Source organism: Ricinus communis, chromosome 5 (genome assembly GCF_019578655.1).
Source record: "Ricinus communis isolate WT05 ecotype wild-type chromosome 5, ASM1957865v1, whole genome shotgun sequence".
In the NCBI taxonomy this organism is placed as follows: Eukaryota; Viridiplantae; Streptophyta; class Magnoliopsida; order Malpighiales; family Euphorbiaceae; genus Ricinus; species Ricinus communis.
In genome coordinates, this window is record NC_063260.1 from 4,528,927 (window position 1) to 4,548,765 (window position 19,839).

The window sequence follows — 19,839 nt, forward strand, 5'->3', positions numbered from 1 at the left end:
AAAATGCATAATTTCTCAGTTAAAAAATAATTTAACACTATAATTAATGATGATAAGTATATTAATTACATTATTCTCTATATCCTTCTTTTTTTGCAGTTTGCTTGGTGGGAAATATTTTCTAACACACTGCATTTCTGTTTTTTATATTACTATGTAATAAGATATGAAATAATTATTGGAAGACTACATGTTTTTCCAAATAACATATATACTAAATGTTTGAAGTTATCGTATATTATTAATAATTTACAATACTAAGTTTGATTATATTTCTAATTTGTATAATATTATTTGATTTATTTCGCAGCATCACACAAGTGATCTATCTAGTGGTATAATGAAGACAGAGGAATGTGATGGTGAATGGTATCGATAAATGGTTATAGAAGAAATTTTATACGCACAATATTGAGATTTAGAATTTTTTAGGTAAATGTTATTATTTATGGGTTTCAAAGAGTACATACCAACATGTTGAATTGTAGCTGCTAATGGGAGTAGAGGTAATGTAGATTGAATTGAATGAATTTAGAGAGACTAAATTGACAACTCCAGATGTAAAGGCTGAGTTGATTTGTAACACCCGGAATTTTATTATATATTTAATAATGAGTTTTTATTTAAGTTAATTTTAGCTTTAGTATTATTGGGTTTAATTTGAAATGATTTAATGAAAAATTTAATATTAATCAAATAAATGAGTTATTTTCTATACCCAATTAGTTTGAGATTTTAAGAAATTATTCAAGTAAAATTATATATTGAAAAATTTTGGAAGAAATTATAAAGGATGTTTTTATAAAATAATTTTGAGAAAATTGGTATTATAATTGATTAGTAGTATTAAATTTTGAGTTGGAAATTGATTATGTAATTTAATTGTGTGTTAGGACTAAATTGGAAATTTATTTTGGAATAAGGATTGAAAGTATAATTTTATTTTTATGGGGTTTTAATAGAAATTTGTGAGTTTGGTATTTTCGTAAATAAATATGTCGGTCAGGGGTATTTTTGTAATTGTGTATTTTCAGTAATTCTAATTTGGCCCAAATTAAATAATTAAGGGCTTAATTGAAAGGCTAAAGGAAAGTATGGGGGTTAAATTAGAATTCTGCGGGATGAAATTGTAAGTAATTAAGGAAGTTGAGGGACCAAATTGTAATAAGGAAAAGTTCAGTCAAATGTCGATATTGAAAGGAATGGAAATCGGGGAAGAAGAGAGGAGGAGAGAAAAAGCGGTAGAAGAAGGATAGTAGGGTCTGCATCGTCGGCCGCCGGCGTGCGATGCCAGGCGTCGGTGGCCGCGGCAGCGCAGCGTGGTAGCGGAGTGCGCGACGTGTGGCGGCCGGCCGTCGTTCGGCCGTTCCGGTGGCCTTCCGGCCGATCTCGGTGGCGATCAACTCCCCTTGGAGAGCTTCCTTTGGCGGCGGCTGTCGGTTTTAGTGGCTAGGAGGATGGGCGATCGGAGGGCGTATCCCGACTCTCCCTCGGCTCAAGCCTTGAAATGGCACCGGTTTTGTGGCGATCGGGGCTTCGTTTGCGAATCGACGGTCGAGATCGTCCGTAAATCTCTCCGGATGATCGGGTGTCGGATCGAAAAATCGGGCGGGGATCACACGCCGTTGTGAGTCCGATGGTGTGTTCGGATCGTCGATCGGACTCCGGCGGTTGGAGGCGAGTCGACCGAGCGATCGAGCGTCTCGGTAATTTTCTTTGGCCCGTTAATTTTAGAAATTCTTGGTTTAATTGTGTCTATTGGATGGTATTGAGTATTTGATGATATCGTGAGTCAAAAATAATTGTCTGTCAGTTTGCCTGCCTCGTATTTTGTATTGTGTGGCGGAGTCGGGAAATAGTGAAGTTTGGGGACCCAACTCCCGTTGTTTAAATTGTTGGATATTTGAAGTGTTCTTCTGGCAGGTCCTGGACCCATTTTTACGAGGGGTAATGTTCGTGTTGTAGGGGAGGTTCTGCCGGATTTTCGGTAGAATTCTCCCGAGTCGAGATTCTTAGACAGTCAGTCCTAGGAGTCTAGACCTAGGATTAATGATCGATTGTCTCAGCGTATTGATAAATTGTTTTTCGTGATTAGATGATATGTCTGTTCGGCTCGCTCCAACTGAGGCACCGGAGCAGAGCTAGGAGGTCGCCCAATTCTGTGAGTTAAAGTCATTTAATCTTTGCGCTATTGCTAGTCTGATTTTAATATGCTATTTAGAATTTGTGCTTAATATGATTATTAGTATCGCAAAATAAATGATTTCACTTGATTATTAATATTTGAAATAATATAAATATTATTATTAGTAACGTTATAATAATACATATATTATTATTCTGTCGACACGAATTGCACGTTGCCTTATCCTAAACTTTTAATCTTTATTTTGATATGTGTTGAATGATTTCATTAGACAATGATATTTATTAAATGCGGTGATTGCGATTTGGGAAATGTGGCTTGTAGAACATGCCACTTTGATGGGTTACATCGGGACGCATTCGCCGTGCGATCTTGGATATAAGATTATTATGGATTGTCTGCCCTGATCGAGCATTGCTCTTTGGGCTGAGTTCAGTTGATTGCCGGAGTTAAGGTCCCTGATCGAGCGATGCTCTCTGGGCGCCGGCTTATTTGGAATTCAAGTGTTCAGGCTGGAGGTAAGGACCCTGATCGAGCTTGCTCTCTGGGCGCCAGACCTGTTGGATTAAGAGAGCCGAATGGCTACTAGATTTTGGGGTTTAGGGTTCTACCGAGCCACTCGTCCCGTAAAAGTAAATATATATTTTTATTTATTTATTTATTATGGTATTTGATTATAATGTGATTTGTATTTACGTGCATGGTTGATATTTTGATTCGAATGATTAGTATTTTATGTGAAGGAAATAGCAGGGTATGATTATAGTATGGTTTGATATACTGATTTGAATAATCTATGTTTTCTGAGAAGAAGCAATAGTCCCTAGATTATTTGATTTTAACTCACTCTCGAGACTGACAGTCTCCATTTATGTTTTTCTTCAGATTCGTGACTATCAGTTCTCCCGCGACTCTTATTCAGTAACCCGACTCCTTCATCATCGGGTGATGTTGTCACGACCCCACTCGTGGGCCCGTGACCGGCACTAGGGAATGGGTAGGCTTAAGGCCACCGAAACCCGTAGTAAGCCTGACACTCACTGATTTAAACAAATCTCATCTCAAATTAATATTATTAAAACCATAAATTATCTTAATAGCCACATTCTATATAAATACTTCGGTCTGCCAGAAAAACTAGGCGAGACCCGAAGCTCAGAAAATTTACAACTGATACATTTACTATTACTACTGCGGAGAATCTAAGATTTACCATTTTACATACCAAATCAAATACTTCACCCGATGATGAAGGAGTCGGGTTATTGAATAAGAGTCGCGGGAGAACTAACAGTCACGAATCTGAAAAAAAATAAATGGAGACTGTCAGTCTCGAGACTGAGTTAAAATCATACATCTAAAACAGTTTCAAATATCTCAATGTCACATTCATTTAATTTTAAAATAATTAATAAATCGCGCGAACCATACGTGTCATGCCATGCTTAAACAAAATTTATTCCACATGCAACGGGACGGAGTACTTCAGTAGAACTCTAATCCCAACTCTAAAATCTCGATTATTTCAACACTTATGTCTCAACTAACCTCAACTCTATCATCTCAAACCTCTCATTCCAACAGATTTGGCCAGAGAGCAAAGCTCGACCAGGACCTTACCTCCGATCAGGTCACTTAACTCTCAGCCTTAGCCTTTTGGCTCTCTTATCCAATAAGACTGGCGCCCCGAGAGCAAAGCTCGACCAGGGACCTTACCTCCAGTCTGGTCACTTAAATATCCAAATAAGAAATCTAGTAGCCATTCGACTCTCTTAATCCAATAAGACTAGCGCCCCGAGAGCAAAGCTCGACCAGGGACCTTACCTCCAGTCTGGTCACTTAAATATCCAAATAAGCCGGCGCCCCGAGAGCAATGCTCGACCAGGGACCTTTACTCCGGCAACCACACTCTACTAAGCCCAGAGAGCGATGCTCGACCAGGGCAGGTCCTAATCTTTCTTTCTCAAAATTTTTACCTCTTTACCCTTTTCCTATCTCTCTCATATTATATTGGACACTCATCCAACTCCTATGTTCTACTGCCGTCCCATCCTGTGTCATCATGCAATATTAAAATTGGTAATAAAGGAAAAACATATTTAAATAGTAATTAAAAGCATCATGCAAATGATAATAATAATAATTGAATGAAAAATTAAAATTGCAAATAAATATTCACAGTAGCAAATCAAATTTTATGCATGACACGTGCGTAAACGATATATGACTTTAACTCACAGGATTGGCGACCTCCTAGCTCTGCTCCGGTGCCTCGGTAGGAGCGAGCTGAACAGACAGATCATCTAATCACGGAAAACAATTTATCAAAACGATGGAACAATTACAATAGACCCTAGGTCTAGACTCCTAGAATTGACTGTCTAAGAATCTCGACTCGGGAACTACCGAAAATTCGGCAGAACCTCCCCTACAATACGAACATTACCCCCCGTAAAAACGGGTCCAGGACCTGCCAGAAAAACACTCCAAATAACTAACAATTAAAACAACGGGAGTCGGGTCCCCAAACTTCACTATTTCCGACTCGCCACACAAAGACAAAACACGACTATGGCAGGCCAACTGACAGACAAATATTTATGACTCACAAATATCATCAAGTACACAATATAAACCAAAGACACAAATTAAACCAAGGATTTCTAAAAATAACGGGCCAAAGAAAATTACCGAGACGCTCGATCGCTCGGTCGACTCGCCTCCAGCCGCCGGAGTCCGATCGACGATCCGAACACACCATCGGACTCACAACGACGGCCGATGACGATCCACGCCCGATTTTCCGATCCGACACCCGATCATCCAGGAGAGATTTGCGGACGATCTCGGCTCGATTCGCAAACGAAACCCGATCGCCACGAAATCAGTGCCATTCGCGAGCTTGGTGAGAGTCGGGATACATCCTCCGATCATCCATCCTCCGGAGCTCGCCGAAAAAAGCCCAAAAACGCTGGCTGCCACTATTTTCTCTCTCCACCGTGAATCTCCGATTCAAGCCACCATCGACATGGCCAAAACAAAGCCGAGGGCCGAGAGGAGTCGATCGGCACCAAGATCGGCCGACCACCGCCGGAAGCCGCGGGAAAAAGCCATCTTCCTCCTCGCTCGCATGACTCCTCCTTCTCTCTCTCTCTCTCTCTCTTCCTCTCTTCCTTCCCCGACTTCCATTCCTTTCAATATCGACATTTGACCCCTGAACTTTTCCTTATTACAATTTGGTCCCTCAACTTTCTTAATTACTTACAATTTCATCCCGCAGAATTCCAATTTAACCCCCAAACTTCTTTTTAGCCTTTCAATTAAGCCCTTAACTAATTAATTTGGGCCAAATTAGAATTATTGAAAATACACAATTACAAAAATACCCCTGACCAACATATTTATTTACGAAAATACCAAACTCACAAATTTCCATTAAACCCTCACAAAAATAAAATTATAATTTCAATCCTTATTCCAAACTAAATTTCCAATTAAATCCTACACACAATTAAATTAAATAATCAATTATAATACCAATTTTTCCAAAATTCTTTTATTAAAACATCCTTTATAATTTCTTCCAAAATTTTCCGATATATAATTTTACTTGAATAATTTCTTAAAATTTCAAACTAATTGGGTATAGAAAATAACTCATTTATTAAATATATAAAAATTCCGGGTGTTACAGATGTATTTGATTTGGTATGTAAATTGGTAAATCTTAGATTCTCCGCAGTAGTAATAGTAGATGTATCAGTTGTAAATTTTCTGAGCTTCGGGTCTCGCCTAGTTTTTTCTGGTAGACCGAAGTAATTATGTAAAATGTAGCATTTAAGATAATTTGTGGCTTTAATAATATTAATTTGAGATGAGATTTGTTTAAGTCAGTGAGTGTCAGGCTTACTACGGGTTTCGGTGGCCTTATGCCTACCCATTCCCTAGTGCCGGTCACGGGCCCACGGGTGGGGTCGTGACATGATTGATTTATTTGGGTTAAAGAGAACTCTCTGTTTCTCTAACTTTTGTCCTCTCCTAGGATATTTTGGGCAGCTGCCAATGGCACTTTTCACAGGCAGTCTCTTTAGTGGTCATTGTGGCCTCCTCTCTTTGTTTATATCTAAATCTTGTCTTGTTTAATTATGGATCGTGCCTTAATGCCTTTAGTTCGGTGGAGTGTTGTTCTTGTGATTTTTTATTGCAGGTTTGCTTTACTCTAGACTTATTCATGGGTCGGGCCTGGGCGGGCTTGGGCCGGGTCAGACTGGGCCTGATTTTTTTTTTAACAAGCCCAAGCCCGCCCAAGCCCGAAGATTTTTTAATATCTCTCTACTCAAGCTCGAGGTCAAAATTTTTTAAAAAGCCCTGCCCAGCCCGGCCAACTATTAAACCTCTGTTCATTGGCCGGGCCTGACCAGGCCCGACCGACAATTCAACACAAATATTCAAAATTTAAACCCAATTTCAACACAAATATTCAAAATTTAAACCCATTTTCAACACAAATATTCAAAATTTAAACTCAATAATCATGTTCATCATGATAATAAAGATACAAACATCAATTAATATTTTTAACCATCTAAATAAAACTCCAAAAACTGAAATAAAAGAACAACAATATAGATGAAAACTCCTTCAAGCCAAATTCACATTTCCTACAAAACAAAAAATATTTAAATTAATAAGTATTTTATATAAATAAAAATAACTAGTAAGCTAAATCAATATATAAATAATAAACTTACCTAAAAATCCATATATTATTAATAACAACAAAACTATAAATAAAAATAATAACTAGCTAAGTGGTATAAGGCACTTAATTATAAGCAGAAGTTCACAGATTCGAGTGTTGAGTATGACATATTTTTTTCTAACTAAACTAGATATCGGGCAGGGCTGGGCTTGGGTTTATATATAAATCCTAAGCCCGGCCCTAGGAGTACAGGCTTTTCGTGGGTTTGGGCCGGACCGGACTTGAACACAAAATTTTTTGTTTAAGCCCGGCCCGAACAGTACGAGCCGGGCGAGTACCCAGGCCCATAAACAAGTCTACTTTACTCTAGCTGTTGCCAGAGGTGGTAGTGCAGCTTTGTCTGCCTCTGGAGCCTACAAATGTCTTTGGAAGTTTGTTGCTTAGCGAATGTGGATATGAGAGAGGTAAAGCTGTTTGAGTCTTGATATAGAGAAAAAAACAAGTTGATCATGTCCAGATCAATTGCGTTTTCAGCTCTGTTCCTGCAAAATCAAAGATAATATGGTGGTTTTGTTAACGACAACACGTTGGGCTTTTTCCACTATTTCAAATAGCTTGGGGAAGGAGAAGAATGGTTTTAGAGGACATATTTTTATCTCAGGAACTAGATTGCAATTTTTCTATGAGACTGTAGCCTTAGAGTTGATTTATGGTTGGACTGTAAGCCCAAGTTATTAGGTTTAATAGGTCTAAACCGTTTATTATTGAATTATATTTTAATTTAATTGTTATTATTTGGACCTTTGGCTCTTGTAGACTTGCTAGAGGGTTATTTTTCTCTTGTAATCTTTTTTCTTTGTAACTCTTTCAAGCTTCTCGACCTTTTAATCAATTCAATATTTTTATTTGTTTAAAGAAAGAAAAAGATGAAAAGGTTAAGTTTAGATCAAATAATGAAAGGTAGCAACTCTTAAGAGACATAGAAAGTACCACTACGTCTTTAGTCTAGTTGAAGAGCTCTATAGATGGAGGTCTCAAGTTTGGATCTCCACTTCTCCCTCTCTATGATAAAGAAAAAAAGAAGAGACAAAGAAAATAAGAAAAGAAACTATTAACAATATTTTTGTCTACACCATATTTTTTCAGCTTAATAAATAAATAGTTAAGGCATAAAAAATTAATAAGCCTAGTATGACATGTGGGTAGTTATTGATTAATGAATTTAATTAAAATAATTATGTTAATTATTTTAATCTTATTCACATAGGTTTAATGGTTATTTATAAGTGGAATAAGAGAAAATAGATATTCAAATACAAAGTTATTTAAAACTTCCTCCGTAGTTACTCAGAATCTTGGCTCGTGGTGCTCTTAGTGAAGAGGACAAGGACTAATGGTTATGCCATGTGATGGTTATGACAATGCAAAAAATAAAAAGGGAAAAGAAGGAGACAACAAGGACACAGAGTTAGAAATGACAATGGTGTAGGTCGGGGACTGATTTGGTCTCTCCCATCCCTACCTCGTCAAAGACGGGGCAGATACGAAGTAGAAAAAGTTATTTTAAAGTGGAATTAGGTCGAAAATCATTTATATTGGACCGTCATAGTCATTTGATGTTATATTATAGTTGAAAAACGTTTGAAACCACAATAATTTGAGAAGTCAAGAGGCATAAATTTTTTCTTATTAGTTCGTATACCACACAGGTGGAACTCTCGCAACCAAGTGAATTTTACATATTTCTTATGTTTAGATGTGGAGGTATATCTTAAGTTTGGGTGTTCCTGACTATTTTTGCAAATGTCGTGGGTGAAATGGCATCAAACCCAAACGATGTAAAAACAGCCTCCGAAAGGTTGCGGGCAAACCGAAGCAAAGTAGATCACAATTATTCGCAACACCCTCTCGATTTCAGCAACAAACTGTCTTCATTTTTGTCTTCCTTCTCCGCCCACTGTGACTGTATGCAACGAGAAGTACATATAAAAAATGATAACAAATTCAGTCTTTTTGCTAGAATATACCTCTCGCTCCCTTTCCCTTTAATGGCCTCCATTTCCGTACCAATCTCTATTGCTTTTTCATTTTCTCCCGCTTTTTTTCTTCTTTAGTAGCCATGCGGTCTCTATATCGCCAGCACCATCTCTTCTATCGTTCACGCCCCTTTTCTCTTCGGAAGCGCTTTTCTCTTCTTACACCCAATTCATTTCACCGTTCCACGGTATGTTTATGCCTTTCTTCCCCTCTAATTATTATTAAATTAAACGATATTTTGAGTGCATGATCGATCTATGCAAAGCTATTAATCATCCAGACTTTGATTCTTAATTAAATAATAATGTATCGATGTTCACTGATTTCGATTTTTTCAAAAAAAGAAAATTGCTGTAATTTGTTTGCAGTTAAACGTATCAAATGCTAGAAAGCGTGGGTGGCGATTGCAAAGTAGGATTGTTCAAATTAGGGCATTTGATGAGGTAATTTTTCATTTTCTTGATTATAAATAAAATGTGAACTTTAGAATGCCTTATTAGCTTGTTGTTTCGGGTTCTTTGTTATTAGGATTCATTTGGTGTATCCTCACTTGATGACTGGGCTGATAATGAGACTAGTGCTGCTATTGCTGGGTACTTGATATCATCTAGTGATGGGGAGGATAGTGATGGTGATTATGTCTTAAATCCAGTGGCTGATATTGATTTGCCTTCTGCTAGTGTTTCAAATAATGATTCTCTCACTGTTACGGCTCACAGGCTTGCCATTATTGCAAAGGAGCGCAGAAAACATATGTCAGTGAACTGTACATGTGGTTCTTACAATTTTGTTTTTATTGCTTGTAAAAAGCCATTGCTTCACATCTTTTTATAAAATGGTTGTTATTGTCTCTTGTGCTTATCAAATGAAACTAGTATGATTTGTATAGAAGTGAATTTTTTAAAAAAGAAATAAAGAAAAATGTGCCAACCAAGATGAATTTCGTTCCTGTCTTGAACAATTAAGGTTGGCATGCAAGTCTATTTCACCTTTAATCTCTTCCAAACGACTGACCTTGCTATCAGTGTGGTTAAAGTGTTTTGATTGTTAAAAGTTGATTCTGAATAATAGCATATGAACTCAATCTCACATGCCAACTTCTGCAATTTAAGAATGCTTTGCAATTTTTATCAAACACTTATTGATACAGTGTTACTATGTATTCCTAGGGGTTGTCTGGTTATGATACTCAAGCCTCTGTCTTGTATGCTTTATCTGGACATGCAATTTGATGCTTAGATTTTTCAATTGGGGTTACTTAACTATTTAGACTGTTTGTTAAGATAGGATAACCCAGTTCAAGAAAGGAATCTGTTTTTTTTTCCTAATCTATTAGCTTCTCTGCTGCTGGACATTTTCATATATCTATAGATCTTCTCTGTCTCTCTGTGTTTTTTAGTTTCTTGTTTTGATATTTTATATTGTACTGCAGGATGAGACAGGGGATTTTTAATAATCTGGGACTAATTGGCTTCCTGATGTTTCTGCTTTTTTTTGTGGATTGGTGTGCGTGGAAGATAGTCAGATTACCTCTTGCTCCTTTTCACCTATCTCGCCCCTTTTTCATAGCAATAGCTTTATCATCCATTGCGGGTTATATTAGTGTCCCTTTTCTCAATGCTTTAAAGGTTCATCAAACAACAAGTAAAAGAGTTCAGCCGGTTAGGCATTCCAAGAAGAGGGCAACCCCCACAATGGGTGGTTTATTTTTCATACCAATTGGAGTGGGAGTTGCAAAATTCATAGCTGGTTTTTCTTCCGTTGAAGTCTCTGGAGCAGCAGTGGCAACACTAGCATTTGCTGCTATTGGTCTATTTGATGACATTTTAAGTCAAGTGAAGAATCATAAGAAAGGTTTACCTGCATGGATAAAATTATTTTTGGAGGTGAGAATATTTGAATCGCTTGCTTCTTTTTGTTTTAAAACTTAAACCGTTGATTGTTAATAAGATTGCAAATGATCTGTCTTTATTTTACAGATAGCTGTTGGGACCTTGTTTGCACTTTGGTTGGAGTCCACAAGTATATCGTCACCCTACAGCATGTATACATTCTTGAACTAATATGATCAACATTTATCTGATGGTAACTCACATATCTATTCTTGTGATGAAATGTTTTCAACAGGATGTAATTTCTGTTGATCTTTTTTTTTTTTTTCAAATAATCAACATTCTACTTTGGTATTTGGTATTATCAATTTTTTAGACTATATTACACAATATGCGCCCCCTACAATGCCAGCACTAAGAACCTTAGCTTTCTCGGTATCCATTGCGAGCAGGTGCTCCCACACCGAATATATATTTAGAGAGGGTAATAAAAAGATTTGCTTGGAGAAAGTTTTCCTTTTAGAGTTGGTTTTTCTTTTTGTTGAAGTTTTCCAAGTTTGTCATATTAAAATTTGTTCCTCACTTCGAGATGAAGCTTACGCCTGACTATATGTTTGCTCTGTAAAGAAGGTGGAGGTAACAAGAACAGTGATGGTTTATTGGAGTTTGAGAGTGTGCTCTTCTTTCATCTACTCCCGATGTCTCTGCTTATGATAAGATGCCAGAGTAATTGGTGATAGTAAAAGGTAGCTTTGTCGATGTCATATAGGTGTAATTTTATATTCTGCACAAAGAGGAAGTGCAAAAAATAACTCTGGACTAGAAAGAAGATGACTCGTTGAAATATTCTTCAATGGTATGGGGATAGTCTGATAATTGAGAGTTGTGCCTTCTATTTCATCTTACAATGTTTTAGCTTATGAAAGGGTTTCCAAACATATGTAAATTCTAATCCAATGAAACAAATGGCAATAGTAAAGAAGAGATCTTTTAGCATCGTATTTGTTTGATTTATATGCCGCTTGAAGGGGAAGGTCAAGATTTAGTAAAAAATTGAGCTTCCTTGTCTGTGCTGGAAATTTCTGATTATGCATCATGTTGAATTGAGCTTTTGGTAGCTTTTTTACTGCTCTCAGATCTCCTCATTAATGCTGCCACAATTTTCTTGCGGATAACTCTTTCGATGCATATTGTGGAATTTTGCAACTGCAAAGCAGCTTTCAAGTTTTCTTTTTCCTAATTGCCTTGTTGGTTGGACAAATACTTCATGTTTCATATTCAATTAATTTTCCATGATTAATAGTATGTAAATATACCTTATTGCTGTGTGAATGTTTGTTTAATTGTTGTCTTTTCTCATTGAATTATGATGTTTTTTTTGTAATGCAGGAAAATGATAGTTCCACTACCTGGACCATTGGGTCTTGTGTGCCTTGGAAGATTTTATTTATTGTTGACTTCATTTTGTTTCGTCTCAATGGGAAATGGGATTGACTTAACAGATGGTCTTGATGGGTTAGCTGGTGGGACTGCTGCATTGGCTTTTATAGGAATGTCGATTGCAGTGCTACCAATATGTTCAGGTTAGCGTTTATCTTTTTGGAGGCTTGTTTGATAGTACTCTCAGAGATGTTGAATATGGCATTTAGTAAAACATCATTCAGGTCAGCCTCTGATGTTTCCTTGTCAACATGAATAGCAAATTATAGTTCCAGAGCAAAATAAGAAGATGCAATTTTGTTCTCTGCCCAAGAAGTCAGTAATACCTTAAAGAATGATACTTTGTACTGTTATCTTGTCAGTTAGCTTACATGGGTGCGAGTACATCAAGTTGGTGAATCGGCAATGCATAATATATTTGCCTTTTGCATTGCATCAAGGCATTTGCATAATTGCTCATCTGTTCAAATCACTAACCTTTAATCATTCAGTATATTTCATATTCATACTTGTAAATAGCTGTAGTATGATTGTCAAGCTCAATCTCAGTATTTGGTTAAATCTTCTTTGAATAGTAGTACTACTTTAGTCTGACTTGCAAGCTCAATCTCAGTATTTTAGCCAAATATTCTTGAATGGATGTACTGCAGGTTAAACCATGCATCCATTAAGGCCCTTTACAATTGAAAACTTCAAAACATCTTAATGAATGTTTTTAATAGGTGGCTTAAGATAATTATGAAATATTATACACCATGCTATTGCTGACTGGTTCATTTTTTTTTATTTTTTTATGTATAATGTTTAATTGAAGTTTGATCTTGTAAATGTTGTGTGAAACTATTATCAAATTATGAGATCAATAGTTTGAGTTCTAATTTTTTTGGTACTACTTAATTGTTTAACATTTCGAAGCAGAGCTTGCAATTTTTGGATCATCAATGGCAGGAGCTTGTGTTGGGTTTCTGTTACACAATCGATACAAGGCATCTATATTTATGGGAGATACAGGGTCCTTGGCATTAGGTGGAGCATTAGCTTCAATGGCTGCTTGTACTGGAATGTTCTTTCCGTTATTTATTTCATCTGGAATCTTTGTTCTGGAAGCATCATCAGTTATTATGCAGGTATGTTATAAATGAGGAATTGTTTCCCATGTTTTCCAATTAGAAAATCACGAGCTGATAGCAAATTTCATTTCACTTTGTAATCTTTTTGAACAATAATTTAGCAAAGTCATTCTTCTTTTTCCTCCTCCGGTCCATTCACTTGTAGCTGTTTCTAAAGACTTTTGACAGATTTTTATCATGCTGTTTCCTCCCTGTGATTTATATGCTTTGCTTGAGTGTAATGGCCTGAACTGGGGAAGTTCTAGCGTATTTCATGCTAATTATTACATTTTATTTTTGTGTTTGCACACTGCTGGCTGCAAGTTAGAAATACCCCTATTCATCTGAATATTGCTTGTCTCCAGGTAGCATACTTCAAGGCAACCAAAAGTTTGAGGGGAGTTGGGCACCGCTTATTTCGGATGGCACCTTTTCATCATCACCTTGAATTATGTGGGTTCAAGGAACCAATCATCGTTGCTGGTGCATATGTTGCATCATGCCTGTTGGCTTTAGTTGCTGGGTATGTCGGTCTAAAATCAGCTTAGCTTCTGAAAGCATTTTCGCTAAGCGCCTATTAATTTTTGTAGATAGGGTATCAGAACTTATACTTATTTTGGTTAGTTGCTTACAAGCAGAAGGAAGATTTGTACACATTTGAGTTTAGGTATGCCATTTTTTGAACTGTAGTTCAGGTATACCATTTGAAATTCGATCAACAACTTGGATTCACAGTCACTGTAACACTGTGTGTTCTGGTTAAATAGCAAAGACAAGAAACCGCATTGGTAGCAAGCTTGTAATTGTGGTTCAGGTTTTACGCAAGTTATTGTTTATTTCAGAGGGTTGATTGTTGGCTAAACGATGTGTTATTAACCCATTTCAAAAACAACCGATCGCACAAGACAATAATGGAGAGGGACTGATAGATTTTCAATTGACCAAGTTTGCTAAGTAGATTATCTTAAAATGTGCATACTATAGTGTCCTAAAGCTTGGACCATGTAGAGTTAGAAGAGCTTCAGCCTTGGAAACTCAGCGACATTTGACTAGCGATGCAATGAGCTGAGTTTCCATGTAAAGTTAGAGTGGAGATGGGCAGAGCAGAAAAGGCAATGCAGTGAGTGAGTTTCCATCTTTGCTGGATAGCACATGGCAATGGGAAAAGGGCTTGATTTCAGTTTTTGTGCCCAGCAAAGATCTAATAGAATGCCACTCGTCTAAGTAAATTAAGTATAAACAGCAAAACAGGTATTTAAACCCGTGCTTGGATCCTTAAATTTTTCTTTAGCTATGAATTTTTAGTTTTTTACTTCTTCTTTTTCCTCTCAAAATGAGTAACCAAAGCATTGATTAATCAAAATCTTTCGAATAGCTCCTCTTTCGATGTTATAAAACTCCACGTGAAAGTGACATAAGGGAAACAGAGTTGAGTTCCGGCAAGTTTGAGCTTTACTTTATTCTTTTTAATAATTTTAATCATTAAATTATTGGAACTTTTACATGTTTAGGGAAAAGTGGTGGGAATTATTTTTTACGGTCAATTTTTTAAGAATTTTCTTTTACGAATTTTTTTAAATTTTTTTATATGATTTTTTTAGAACTGCATAATAGTACACTTTTCATATTTTATTGATTTTTTTAATATATTTTTATTACCGTTAAATATATTTTTTAATTTTATTTTAATTATGTCTTTACGTATTTTAAACTGCATTTGTATAATTTCAGTGTATTATGATATATTTTTAAAATATATATTTTCATGTTATCAAAATACACTAGTTGCTAGTTGTTATAAAAAGACATGTAATATTATTTAATTCATAAATACCAAATATAAAGAAAAATTCATAATAATATAAATTAAAATAAATAAACTTTAAGTTTCTTTTAAGTATATTTTTTGATAAAATTTTGAAAAAAAATAAAAAGATATAGAATAAAAACTGAATTTACAATAATACAAATTAAAGTAAAATATTATTTCGGTATTTTTCAGGTATGCTTCTAATATATATTTTTTAAATAAAATTCTGAAATGAAGTTTCATGATAATATAATTTAAAATAAATAATTTTTTTATATTTTTAAATATACTTTTAATATTTTTTTCTGATAAAATTTTGAAAAAATAAAAAATTAAAGTCACAATAATTCAAATTTTTAAAAAATATCTTTTAAATACCTTGTAGATATATTTTTAGTATTTTTTTCCGATGAAATAATGCATACAAAATCGTATAAACAAAAAAGAATTTGACAAAAATCATAATTTCTTTTTTCGACCACAAAAGTAATTTTTTTTAAGAAAATGGTGCCCTGTGAATTTCTTCTAAATTATTTGATATTTTATGAGCCTAAATAAGTTTAATCCAATCTAAACAAAATGATTGGATATTAATTGAAAATTAAATTATTTATCAATTTATTAAAATTAATATATTTAATAAATTTTAAATAAAAAATATTCATATAAAAACTTGAACATATTTTAACCAATTTTGTTTTCAAATAAACATTTCTACATTTATTTTAAACAAAAATATGTAATTTTGTATTCAAATTCTTAGCTATATATATAGAGGTTGTAATTTGCTCTCTCTCTTCATGATCTTTTTTATGATTTTTAAATTATTTATTTAAATTGTAGTGAGTTTAAGAATTTATATTAAAAAAATATTAAAAATAATAATTGTATGAGTATTAAAGAATATATTAACTATTCTATAAAAATATATATTAATTAATATTAAAAGTATTATAACTTTATATTTAACCATCTAATTACTTTAAATTATTTTTCTTACCCTATCATCTAAAGAATTATTCTAAAATTTTCAATCCACTTCTGAAAATTATTTTTATACTTAACCATTTAATTACTTTAAATTATTTTTCTCACCTTATCATCAGAATTGTTCTAAAATTTTTAATCCACTTCTTAGAATTATAAACTTAATCTAATTTTTATAAAATATCTCTATATAATAATTATGATTTATTTAATTACTTCGAAATCTTTTTTTTATTCTCTTTCATAAGAATTATACTAAAATACTAAAAATTTTAATTTAATTTTTATATATTTTTTGTTCGATTTCATTAGAAAAATTCTAATTTCATATTTTAATGTAGATTTATATATGTATCTAAATAACTTATAATTAATAAACCAGTATATTCATGTTAATGTCTAATTTACATAAATACTTTATGGCTAAATACATAAATGGATCTTTAAACTTATTTCGTTTTTTACAATTGGTTCTCCAAACTCAATTTGATTTAATTAGATTTCTTAATTGTATGGATTGTTATTTTTAACTCTTCCACCAACTATAGTAATAAAAAATTAATATTCTCACTAACGATGTTACTTATAATAAGCAAAATAAATAATTAAACTATTGAACTTGTTTTATTTTCATAATTGGCTTCTTAAACTCAACTTTAATTTAACTGTGCATATGAACTTCACGAGTTGTTATATTTAAATCATTCACAGACGGAAGTTAAGCGCTTTGAATTAACCTCTTGTGAAAAGTATGTTCCATCAGTTATAATATATTGTTTATTGTACATTAAAATTATTTTATTAATTTATTTTAATAAAATAAAAAAATATTTTTTAAAAGACTAAAATAAACCGTTATAATCCTTCAACTTTTCTATCATCAAGTTCTTCTTTCTATTCTCTGAGGCTATGCCCATACCAATAACCATAGCAATGAAATATTTAACAGATATCAAAATATGACAAATTTTGTTTAAAAACTAAAACTCATTGTTTTACTTTTTTATTTTATTTACTTATTTTATATTTTAAATATATTATTATTTTATTCGAACTTACATTTTTTTTAAATGGCGTAAAACACATGCTTTTAATGTCTGTGATTGAAGAATTAAAAAATAACAGCCAATAAAGTTGAGAGGTTCAATTGAATCAAAGTTGAGTTCGGTGGGCCAATTGCAAAAATGAGACAAGTTTAAAGGATCATTTATGTAATTAGCCGTTATTATATTTTAAATATATTATTATTTTATTTAAATTTACATATTTTTAGATGGTGTAAAATATACATGTAGAATATTTGTAATTGAAGAGTTTAAAACTAATAACCGGTAAAATAGAGAAGTGCAATTAAAGTTGAGATCGTGAGATCAATTGCAAAACGAGATAAGTTCAGAGACCCATTTATGTATTTAGTCATAATTTTGTATAAAACAACTCTTTTTCATTTAAAATTATTTATACAACATTTCTAAATGTTTTAGGTCAAGTAAGAGCATTTACTTTGAGCCCCTATTTGTGCATTTATTTCCAACAATTCAAAATCTTCATTTTTATACATTGTATTAAATGTTCAAACTTGTAATTGAATCTTTGGATAGTTGAGTGTTCAATTCTTGTATTTAAAACTTAAAAAGTGAGATTGAGTGTTTAGGTAAAAGATTAAAAACTCTTGTAACTAAGATTAAAAATCTTATAATGGGGTTAGGGTGTGAGCCTAGAAAAACATTTGGGTTAGAGTGTGAACTTTAAAATAAAAAAATACTTAAATTTGTTTTTAGCCTTATAAAAGAACACAAATAGAGTTAAATTTGTAACTTTATTTGATAGTGAAAATCTCAAAATTTTTTTTTAAGGAGTGGATATAGGCAAAAGTTGGCCAAATCGCTATAAATTTTTGCATCCTAGCTGTGCTTAACTTTCTATTTTGGTTTAAGATTGTTTTTATTATTTGCATTCATCAATTCATGCCGTTGTTAGTTGCCTTTAGAATTATAAAACTAATATTTTAAGTGAACAAGTGTCTAACCCCAAAATATATCTTCATATTTTTCTCAAAAAAATTATTACAAAAAACAATTATTTTCATAAATGACACTTATCAATATATTTCTTTTTAAAGATAATTGCATTAAAAAGCCAACTCTATTCTTACAAAATGACTTAAAAAAAATTATATATATGATGGTTAGTATCTTTTTTTTCAAAAATTATTAAGTAGCAATATAAAATATAAAATGATGAGATTTCATTTAAAAAAAATAAAAAAAATAAAAAAAAATTATTATAATTTCTAAAATAATTTAATTAAAACTAATTTCATTATAAATTTTTTATTTTATTTTATTATAACAATTAAGTCTTTTAAATTATAACATTAAACTTAATAAATTATTTACTAAAATTTGATTAAATTAATATTATTTTATTATTCTACGCGTGGTGCGGGCTAGTCTAGTTAATACATTAATTTACAACTTAATTAACAAACTGACATGAGAGTTGACTCATAAGGGTTAGAGTCAAGTGAGCTTCATTCGTTATTAAACAGAGTTTACTAGATAAACTTAAATAAACTTTATTAAATTGAAATTCCGAATAGTCGAGGAGTGGCTCAACTCTTTTGCAACCAAGTCTATTTATTAACAAGAGAGGATAATGGGATTGTAATTATTTCATACATCAACAAAAAAAAAAAAAAAGTCTCATGTATTTACTTTTTGGAAAAGACAAGAATAAAAAATATTTCAAAAACAAAAGTCTAATAAATAATTATTTTAAAATAAACATTTATATTCTTATTTTTTTAAAAATATTTTTATAATTCTATAATAAAAAAATAAAATTGTACATGATTCTATTTAATAAATTTTTTATAAATTAATAAAAAATATTGTAATAGATGTGTGAAAACAAATTTTAAATGGTTATATTATTAAATTAGATTTCTTTTTTAAAATTTAATATTTTTAATTTTAATACAAATTTAATTATCATATTATTTTTTTTTACTATAAAAAATTGTCTTTTAAATATATTTTAAAATATAAATTAAAAGTATATATATTTATTTTAAAATAATGAAATAAAATTATTAGAAAAAATAAATTTAAGGAATAATTTAGTAATAACCAAGAAATAGAAGAAAAGTTTTGGGTAAAATCTAGATAATTTTAAAGAAGTCAGGTGGCTGTACCCTGAAGTGGAAGTGGATTCAAGTTTGGTTATCTGTAGCCCTGAATAATAGTCACAACCTGTTTGGGAACTGAAGCTCGTCGGTGACCAAGATTCAAGCTGTTCTCTGTCTTGACTGGAGAGTTTCTTGCTTGCATATTTCCATAGAAGCAAATCTCTGTGCTGATGGCCTTGCCAAGCTTGCTTTTTAATTTGGACATTGGTTTTCAAGCATTTCATCGTCCTCCCGATGAGCTATTGGGTAGCTTTATTGCTGATAGCTTAGGTTTTCTTTTCAGATTCAGGCCTGTTCCTGATTAGTTGTTTTGTTTGACACAGGGCTGCTTGTTGCTCTCTTCCTCTAATCTCTGGTTTCCCTCAACTACATGTCACTTGCATCCATGGCAACCATCTCTCTGTATTTCTCTTTCTTCTTTCAAATTCTGCTTTTTTTTTTACCTGATTCCAAATGTGTGAAAATGGCATGTCGTTTCATTTTTGCATTAAAAAGAAAACGCTGCATAGTACAAGATACGACGCCGTTCGAGTGGGTCGCCAAAAGAAAAAGTTGGATGGTAGTTGACCAAAATGCCCTTAACAAT

General features: G+C 32.9%; 1 protein-coding gene across 3 annotated transcripts; it reads left to right on the forward strand.

Annotated features, from left to right (window-relative positions):
* The first annotated feature begins 8,612 nt into the window (after window positions 1-8,612).
* LOC8275741 (phospho-N-acetylmuramoyl-pentapeptide-transferase homolog) lies at window positions 8,613-14,109 on the forward strand. 3 transcript variants are annotated; one of them, XM_048374748.1, is made up of 8 exons: window positions 8,613-9,072; window positions 9,254-9,328; window positions 9,414-9,640; window positions 10,318-10,771; window positions 10,865-10,929; window positions 12,107-12,300; window positions 13,073-13,284; window positions 13,632-14,109. In XM_048374748.1, exons 1-8 carry the CDS (start codon window positions 8,968-8,970, stop codon window positions 13,812-13,814), a joined length of 1,515 nt encoding a protein of 504 aa, XP_048230705.1. In that variant the 5' UTR covers window positions 8,613-8,967; the 3' UTR covers window positions 13,815-14,109. The 3 variants fall into 3 exon arrangements, with proteins under 3 accessions (XP_048230705.1, XP_048230704.1, XP_015582946.2); XM_048374747.1 differs by having other exon boundaries at window positions 8,614-9,072; window positions 9,230-9,328; XM_015727460.3 differs by having other exon boundaries at window positions 8,622-9,072; window positions 9,230-9,328; window positions 13,076-13,284.
* Window positions 14,110-19,839: the final 5,730 nt, after the last annotated feature.